General features: G+C 44.4%; 1 protein-coding gene across 1 annotated transcript in view; it reads left to right on the plus strand.

The window, feature by feature from the left end:
• The window catches only part of ZDHHC8 (zDHHC palmitoyltransferase 8), a 146295-nt gene extending 137063 nt beyond the window's left edge, over positions 1-9232 (plus strand). The window contains exons 9-11 of the mRNA XM_083418269.1: positions 147-256; positions 3354-4393; positions 7384-9232. Coding sequence (XP_083274395.1) covers positions 147-256; positions 3354-4393; positions 7384-7567 — 1334 coding nt within the window. The 3' untranslated portion in view covers positions 7568-9232. The remainder of the gene's footprint in view (positions 1-146; positions 257-3353; positions 4394-7383) is intronic.
• Positions 9233-9472: the final 240 nt, after the last annotated feature.

The raw sequence follows: 9472 nt of genomic DNA on the forward strand, positions 1-9472 counted from the left end.
ACACTATACCTTGTGGAATAATATATGGTGTCTGTTTATATATCAAAACTGAAGAAAGCCAAAGGGGGGTGGGTTGAAGCCAGAGGACGTGACTTAGTGGAAAGAAAGAGAGTAAGTGAGTTTTCTTTCCTCTTCCCCACAACCAGAGAGCAGCCTTTCACCCAAACTGATGAGCCCTCCCACACCTGCAATGTACAAGTATCGTCCAGCTTTCAGCAACGATCCCAAAGTGCACTACCACGGAGCATCTGAACAGGTAAGCCTATCAATAGTTTGCAGTCTTATGGACACTTAACTGGGAATACGACCCTTTTGAATACGGTGGTGTTTACTACCAGGTCAAGAAGCACAGGATTACATTGTAGTAAAATAATAAAAATGTCTTTCAAAAACCAGCAATTATTCAGGAAAAAAACTGCATGAAGAACAAATTTGAACCTCAGAAAATTTTTATCATTCATTTCACTTCTGTATTACTTTATATTTTTAAGGATGGGAGATCTCAAAGCAGTTTACAAACTACATTAATTCATCAAATCAAACAATCCAGTATAAAATATTACAGAATAAAGTAAACTATAAAGTATACATTCCAAGCAACATAATTAAAAGGGAACTAGAATATTATCTTAAAAGATTTCCAAATAAAACATTAGAAAAGTAGGTCAAGGACAGAATGCACATTTAATGCAGTAAAGTTAACTATATCTTAATTAAAAGAAGTCAAGTATAAAATGCACATTTAAAACAGTATAATTAGCAAGAGAATAAAATATTTTCTTAAGCAAAATACATATCTGCTGCTGTTGCTGCTAATCTTGCCAATGGTGGTTCATGGCAGGCGATGACTCGGCAGCCCAGGCTCGATGACCTGGGTCTGCACTAAGAGACAGCCAAGATTATCTCTGTTCTCTTCAGCAGCCTCAGGTTTTGCAGCTGGAGTCAATCTGGGCTCTGCCCTCCCAGGCCAGCAAGGGAGGAAGCAAGTCTCGCAGGTCTCACAGCCAAGATGGTCTTTATTACATTTTCTAGCAAGAAGAACCAGAGGGGGGACTTCAGAAGTGGACCTTTCTGTCCCTCCCAATTAGCTACAGTGCAGGCCATTTTATTTTTTACTCTCTATGAGCTGAAGTTTCTTCTCCTCGCATAAAGCAATCCCTCCGTCCTTTTTAACTTTAAAACTGAGGCAGAGACACCGAGCGAGAACTTTGGTTTTAAGAAACATGCAGGGCTTTTGTTTTTTTGGGGGGGGATTGGAGTTCAGTGTGGTGACTCATCAGTCTCTCTAAGGGGACTTGTCTGCTGGCTGATGGAGGGAAGGCTTTTGAAAGGGAGCCTTGCGGTGCAAGATTACAGCACTGAGTTAGCCTTGGCTGAAAAGCTTATTATCTCAACCGCTTCACCTTATTATCTTGACAAATGGCTTGCTGCTTCCCTCCGCTATTGCTTTATGTGTGCTTCGGCTAGTGCTGAACTTGTAGCCTGGAACTGAATAGATCGAGCCGAATCTTTGTAAAAAGCAGGATTATGTATACTGTGTGGAGCTTCCATGCTCATATGCCACAGAAGCAGGATGCTGAACGTTTGTCAAGTCCATCAAGGATCTGTTTGTGTTCTTACAACTTTCTATATATTGCGGTCCTGGGCAAGAAGAGCAAGCAAGCACAGAATTGCAGCTTTTTAGCACAGAATATTCAGCATGATACAAGGGATGCGGGTAGCGCTTTGGGTTAAACCACAGAGCCTAGGACTTGCCGATCAGAAGGTTGGCTGTTCGAATCCCTGCCACGGGGTGAGCTCCCGTTGCTTGGTCCCTGCTCCTGCCAACCTAGCAGTTCGAAAGCACAGCAAAGTGCAAGTAGATAAATAGGTACTGCTCTGGCGGGAAGGTAAATGCCGTTTCTGTGCACTGCTCTGGTTCGTCAGAAGCGGCTTAGTCATGCTGGCTGCATGACCCGGAAGCTGTACGCCGGTTCCCTTGGCCTATAGAGCGAGATGAGCGCCGCAACCCCAGAGTTGGCCACGACTGGACCTAATGGTCAGGGGTCCCTTTACCTTTACCTTTATTCAGCATGATGGCCACGTTCCACCTCTGCTGTTGGAGGCAGTATGCCTCTGAATACCGCTTGTTTGTGGGCAGAGTGCTGTTGAGCTTAGGTCCTACTTCTGTGCCTGTCACAGGCATCTGATTGGCCACTTGCGAGCACTGGATGCTGGGCTAGATGGGTCATTGGCCTAATCTAGCTGGCTCTTATGTTCTTATCTACCCCCACAAAACAGGAGAAATGATGCAGCTTACAAGTGGGGAGGGCTTGTTGTTTTACTCTGGTCCTGCTTCTCACAGGCATCTAGTGGGCCATCGTGAGACTAGGATGCTGGACTGAGGGGGTGGGCCAGGGGAGCTTTGGCCTGATCCAGCAGGGCTGCTCTTATGTTCTTAGAGGGGTTAGATAAATTCAGCAGCCTATGCAGTCAAACAGAGATGGGGAAACAGGTTTTGGGACTTCAAATCCCTTCGGCCCCAGTAGACCTGATGGCCCCACCATCTCCACCAAGGACTTAACAATGGGCATCAGGTGTATTTGATGTGCATTTTAATGAATGGAATAGAGTGAAAGGTTATGAGTCTTTGAGTCATGTCGAGCATGTACGTATGAACTTAACAGTGCTCAGCTTATTTTTTTAGTTGCTGCTCTGTTAATGTTGTCAATATTGTTGTTATAGATCATAAATGCCGTATTGACTTGTGAATCATACAGGCAGCCCCCCGTTTGTTCAGGAGCTCCGCCTCCATTCTGCCCTTTTAGTGATGTTTCAGTGATGTCTTTATGACGTTTTAGGGTCACATCCGACGCAATGCGTGTCTGCACAGTCGTGTGTATATTGAACGCGATTAAACAGGGCGCTGCCTGTATAATATTTATTTTTGCTATAATTATGACGTTGATCTTATTTCTTAGTTGCTGCTTTGCTAACAGGGTTTTACAGATTGTAATTGTTTCATTGGTGATTTTTAAATTATTTTATATGATTTATGCCTAATTTGTGGTGCTCTTGTTATGTTACTGCTATTTATTTATTGTTTGTCTGCCACTTTGGGATTTATTTGAATGGAAAGCAGCATAGAAATTCCATCAATCCATCAATCAGTTACTATTGCCAATGGTCAAGGATGATGGGAGGCTAGAGGGTCATGAACCCACCATCCCTGCTACAAAACCTTTACTCAGAAGTTGAGTTTAGGAGAACTGTACGTTGATGGCAAAAGAGATCTGTCATAGCTTGAGATGTGGGAACAACCATCAACGTTTTACTGCTCCTGACCTCCCTCTTCATATTTACTTTTCCATCAGATCTCCATTCAGGAAGGACACAAGCCTGGATCTGTGATGGAGGAGAACGACAGCAGCCTCGATTACCAGTCAGAGCCCAGCCTAGATATCCCCAACTACCGGAAGAGTTCCCTTCACAAGACTTACCAGTCGTCCCCGCTGCAGATAGATTCCTTTGCTGTCAACTCGAGGTCTTTGAGCCTGAAATCTGCCAGCAGGAGAGGAGGAACAGACAAAATGCCCCTGCATCCCATGAAGTCAGAAGGGGCCACCTCCACACCTTACAAAAGCATCTTTTCCCCCAACTCCCTCTCAAACAGGAATGGGAGCTTGTCGTACGACAGCTTGCTCAACCCCATGTCCCCCTCAGGAAGGAGGTGCATAGCTCATTCCGCCATGGGCTCCGTTGGGTACCACTCACCGTATCTGTCTGCCAAAATGTGCCACCTGCGGGGCAGGGAGCTTCAGCGCGTGCCCCCGCAGAGCTTCAGCCCTGTGCTGGGCAGCTCGGCCCTGCACCCACGTGACCCCTCGCCAGTGCGCTACGACAACCTATCGAAAACAATCATGGCATCCATTCAGGAGAGGAAAGAAATGGAAGAGAGGGAGAAACTCCTCCTCTCTCACCCAGACTCGGTGTTTGCAGACTCTGGTGTGTACGACACCCCTAGCTCCTACAGCCTTCAGCAAGTCAGCATGCTGTCAGAAGACCCCCGTAGCATAGTCATGAGGTATGGCTCTAGGGACAACCTGATGAGCGGCAACAGCTTTAGCGTGAGGAATCCTGTGCTGCAGGCATCCGTTTCTTCGCTCTCAAGTGCGATGACCAGAACGTCAAGGACTTCCACTCCTTCCCTCCAAGCTGACCTAGCCAATAACAATGTCCAGGCCCATCAGGCACTGCAGGGAAGGATGAGCAATGGCTCCTATAAGTCACCCAGCCACCAAGTCCCATCATCCCCCGGGGGGATTCCCAGGTCGCCCTCTTATGGAGGCCCTAAAGCTGTCTCCTTCGTTAACACCATGGAGATAACAGAGGCACAGCCTATGGGGACTCCAAGGTACGGATAAACTTTCATATCACTGTTGTTGTTGACAGCAGGCATGCAAGGAAAAGGGGGAAGAAGCACTTCAGATGAACAAAGAGTGCTTTGGTGCTCACTGATGAAAGACTTGTTATAGCTCAGTGCCTCTCAGAGTAAAAAAAAAAGCAAAACTCCTTGAGCTTGACATCTCTCTCTCTCTCTCTCACACACACACACACACACACACAAACATACACACAGAGAGAGAGATTCTTAAAATCTAGCCAACTATAGAAACATCTTGAAAAAGGAGTACAGAAATAACTAAATGATTAAATCTTTGTCCACCTTTTTCAAGCTTTTTCTGTAGTTGGGTAGATTTTAAAAGCAGAAGTGTCCCCCCCCCTTTTTTTTAAAAATGAAAATAAATAAATTCACAAGCCTCTGAAGCTTCTAAGGAAGGCACTGAGCAATAATTAAGGGCCTTTTGTAACATCCCATGGAGAAAGAGGCAGGACTCATCGGAAGTTGCAGGACCATGGACAGCTCCAAGTGAGCAACGTGCTCCAACAAGGGTTTGGGATCAGGCTGAGGCCTTGGGAAATGCTGTCCCCAGGGTCTGCCCCCTGCTGGAGAATGCCATAGCTTTCAAGAGCCGATCATTTGATCTGGAGACGGGCACTTCTCTGTTCCATAACCACCCTCCTTGCATTGCTGGCCCAGCGGCATGCAACGGGAGGCATCTGCCTCCAGGCTCTGATCCTACGGGCCCTGCTGGTCTGAGAGGTTCTTCTGGGAGCTCCTGTCTGACAGCCTCAAGCACAGTAGATTTCTGATCTCCAGCAGTCAGCTCACAGCCCTGAACTCTATAGCTGGGGCCTCTGACTCTCTGTGTCTGGATTGCTGGTGAAACCAGGGTTTAAGACACCACCTGCGGCACTCCTGATGTCTGCATAGAGGTGCTGCATATAGGATTGAGTGTTAACCATTAATTAACTAATTATTAATTAATTAATTGTTTTACCTTTCTCCTAGTGCAGGACCTAAGGCAGCTCACAATATGAATTAAAAACAGATACAGTGGTTTTTATTTTATTTTTAAAAAATCACCCACCCGTTATCAATATATTGTGACCTGGATCTAGGATATCTGCCGGACCTAATTCTAACCCTATATGAGCTAACATGGTGGGATTTCTTTGCCTAAAGATATGCGGTGCAGGCAGCAGCTCGTTTTAAAATTGGAATGACAATTCCTGGGATAGTTCCTGGGGAATGTAGCAGTTTCATTTGAACGATGTGTGGGAACGTGCAGTTTTTTTAAACAACAACTGCATTTTGCCATGTTTGCATTGGAGTAGAATAACATTTAGGTTTCCCTGATAGGTGTGTGGAATCCTCCTCTCCTCACACTTGTAGGTGGTGGACCTGGCATTTCTGAAGCATTTAATTCTCAAGTAGTATGTTAGAGCCTGTCTTACTGGACGTGGAGAAGGCAAACATGGGTTGAAATACTTACTGAGCCATGGAGATTACTAGGTGGCATTGGGTCATGGGCTGACCTACCTCTCAGGGCTATTGTGAGGATAAAGTGGGACAACCTCATGTATGTCTTCTTGAGCTCCTTGGAAGTCAGGCAGATAACATTCAGAAATTACGGTGACAGGACTTGGTATGTTTGTGTGTTTCTCCTGAAGCTGAAGCCCAGCTTCCCCACCGCCTTTGACAGCTAGATGAGACCAGGGCCCTGCAGGATTTAACTTCTTTCCACAGGGTCTGTATGACAGAGCTATTCCGCCTGGCTTTCAATTTGAACTTAGCCTGATTTTTTATTCCCCTTCCTTCCTTCCCTCCTCCTCCCCATTTTATGAAGATTACCTGCTCTGGGATCCCACAGCTAATTCTCCCCTGGTCTCCTTGCTGGCCCAAATAGGTCTAATTTAGCCAGCTAGCCCTGGTGATCATCTAATGTTTATTGGATGGATTTCCCCCCCTAAATTGATTTTTGAATTCTGAATTTATTATTATTCACGTTATATACTGTATTTTATGCTGTTTTTTGTTGCATCAATTAAGTGTTTTAAATTTGTTGTTAGCCACCCTGAGCCCGGTTTTCTGAACCTGGAAGGAATAATAAATTATTAATATTATTATTATTATTATTATTATATCAGTCAGCGAATCAAGTGCAGTTCATTAGACACTGACTTTTGCCATATTCAGCCAAGCTGTCCAAGTTTGAAAAATAAATAAATTGGCACATACAGTGGTACCTTGGGTTACATATGCTTCAGGTTACAGACTCCGCTAACCCAGAAATAGTACCTCGGGTTAAGAACTTTGCTTCAGGATGAGAACAGAAATTGTGCGGCAGCGGTGTAGCAGCAGCAGGAGGCCCCATTAGCTAAAGTGGTCTTCAGGTTAAGAACAGTTTCAGGTTAAGAACGGACCTCCGGAACGAATTAAGTACTTAACCCGAGGTACCACTGTATCTGTTAAATTAAATGAATGCCCATCTTTCTCTCTTCTTAAACCAGATTTTTTTTAAAGCGTTGAGTAAAAACTACTTTGGGTATGTGGGTGAGTGATATTTCAGCCAATCAGTCCTGTACACAACATGTTTTTTTTCCACCATAAACACATGGAACCATTTTCTTCTGAGCTAATTCCATAACACAAAGATGGAGAACTTTTGGCCCTCCAGACATCATTGTACTGCACCTCCCATCGTCCCCAGCCAGCATGGCCAATGTTCAGGGATGATGGGAATTGTAGTCCAGTATCTAGCGGGCCACAGTTTCCCCACCCCTGCCATAGGAAAAAAAGCTGTCTTCCTAAACAAAACTCAGGGACTACAACAACGGTTTGTATTAGGTCTTTCTGTCTCCTAAGCATGTGGCTCTTGCGAATGTGTTCTCTTGGCTGAACCAGAGCATAAACAACCTCTTGGAAGTTTATGTTGAGCTTTGGCTTCTGTTGCTTTCTGTCTACTAACTCCCAATCCCATTGTCTTTCTTCCAACGCAGGGAAGACATCCAGTTGAAGACACCTCACAGTAAAATTAATGGACAGCCAAAAGGAATTTCCAGAGTAGAGTGCCGACTAGGTTCAACGTCTAGCTCTCAGGGGGCCCCCATGAGTCCTGCTAGACACTCAAACGTTAAGAAAGTGTCTGGAGTGGGTGGAACAACCTACGAAATTTCAGTATAAAACGAAATTCGTAATATAAAGAGCCATCCGCAAACCCAGCCGTGAAGCTAGGTACACTGTGAAGAGTCACACAATAATGCCAACAAGATGAAAAGTAGGAGCAGCAGCTGATGGTGACCTTTCTGTATTATTTTGTGTTGTTTTTATTAAAAAAAGAAATACATACACACAATCTTTTTTTTTTTCCCCTGGCCAAAAACCAGCTGCAGCCTTATTCTTGAAGGAATCAGACTTTGTACAGCTCATTGGAAACTATCCTGAACAGACAATTGGGAACTAATTTAACATCTACTGACGTATGGCACCACAATTCAGAGGGGATTTTGGGGGGTTTTTGCGTGTGGAAGAGAATGGGAAAGCTATTGTGCGTTTGTCTCTGTCCACCCAACCTTGTCATGTGGACATTGTCGTGCTGTGGTCTAAAAACAATTTCATGTGGGCGTAGTGTTTTCTCTTAAACTCTCCAGGGTTGACGGAAAAGAATATGAAGGAGCAGTCGGGCCCAACAAGGGTTTTATATATTTGGGTAGGGGGTTTGTTCTACAAGTGATCAAACTGTTCAATTGTTTGGAGAAGTTGAGTATGTAGCAGACCGTTGCCCCCAATCAGCAGGCTTGGCTTGTTCCTTGCCTACAATGGTTTCTGGTTCATTTCTGGGGAGAATGCAGATTCCTTGTGCCTGTCCTCATGTGCATGGGGACAGATCTGCTTCTTCCATTGGAATGAATGGCGAAGCTCACACGTACATTGAAGGTCATGCGCACAAGCGGCCATGTATGGATCTCTGCATTGGTGAGCAAACACATGAGGAAGAACTCCCAAGTGATGTTGATTGTATCCCTCTTCAACTGTGGGTTCCCAATAGTCATCTAGCAACCATCTTGGAGACTGGTCTATATGGGCAAAATAAGGGCGGTTTTTTAGTTACCCTATTGCCATTTGTGGTTGTGTAGGAGATTGTGTGTCAACAACTGCATCTGTCCATGTCCTAGAACCGTTAAACAAGTAAGGAACTTCCATTCTTCCTTGGACAATTTTAGGTAGGTTTTTTTAAAAAAGAAAAAAGCCTGTCTTGCTCAAGAGAGAGAGAAAGAGAATCAAATATCCAGATGGTAACCTATTAATGTAAACAGCCATCTTCCTCCTCTTTTTGTGCTACTGGAGATGGGCTGTAATACAGTGTATTGTCTTGCACAGGTGCAGTGTGTATAATCTCAATGCAAGGTATTCTATGATCTGTTGAAATTTGCTGTGTGTGTGTGTGTGTGTGCACGCACATGATTGCGTGCGTAACTGATAGTGTGTGATTGTCAGCCGGGCACGTGCCTGTAGGAGATAAATTTTATTGCTTGCCCGATGATCAGTGAACGCTAAATATTTAGAGACAAGTCAGGTATATTCCAGTGCTGGTGCTCACGCTGGCTAGAGCTCACATGAATGCGAATCTGGAGACAAAAAAAAAAAAAAATCCTCAAGCAACTTGTTTACAAAGATTCAAGATGTTCATTCTCTGAATTAGAAAGTGTTTCTTGTCCTCCCGCCCCAGAGTTGTCAATCACAGACACTATTGGATTTGCACGTTTTTAGAGAAAAGCAAATTGTAAAAGCATTGCATTTAGGGACCTGATGCTTAATGTGATCGCCTTAAACCTTTCTTTTTTATTATTCAAATGATTTCTTTTATAAGTGTCCCTAAGTGAAGGGGTAAGAATTTTAAAAAGTTTAACCTCTACATCCAGGTGTATAAATGAGAGGTGACAACAGAGATCATTTGCAGGAGACCTGAATGAGATCATGACTACAGTGCTGAATAGGTAGGAGGTAAATCCTGTTCTATTTGCCGATTAAAAATGGCCTCCATTAAGTTCGTATTTGTTCTGTGCAGGGAAACCTGGAGGTTTTCCC

This window comes from Podarcis tiliguerta (genome assembly GCF_965153285.1).
Source record: "Podarcis tiliguerta genome assembly, chromosome: 16".
Taxonomy (NCBI): domain Eukaryota; kingdom Metazoa; phylum Chordata; class Lepidosauria; order Squamata; family Lacertidae; genus Podarcis; species Podarcis tiliguerta.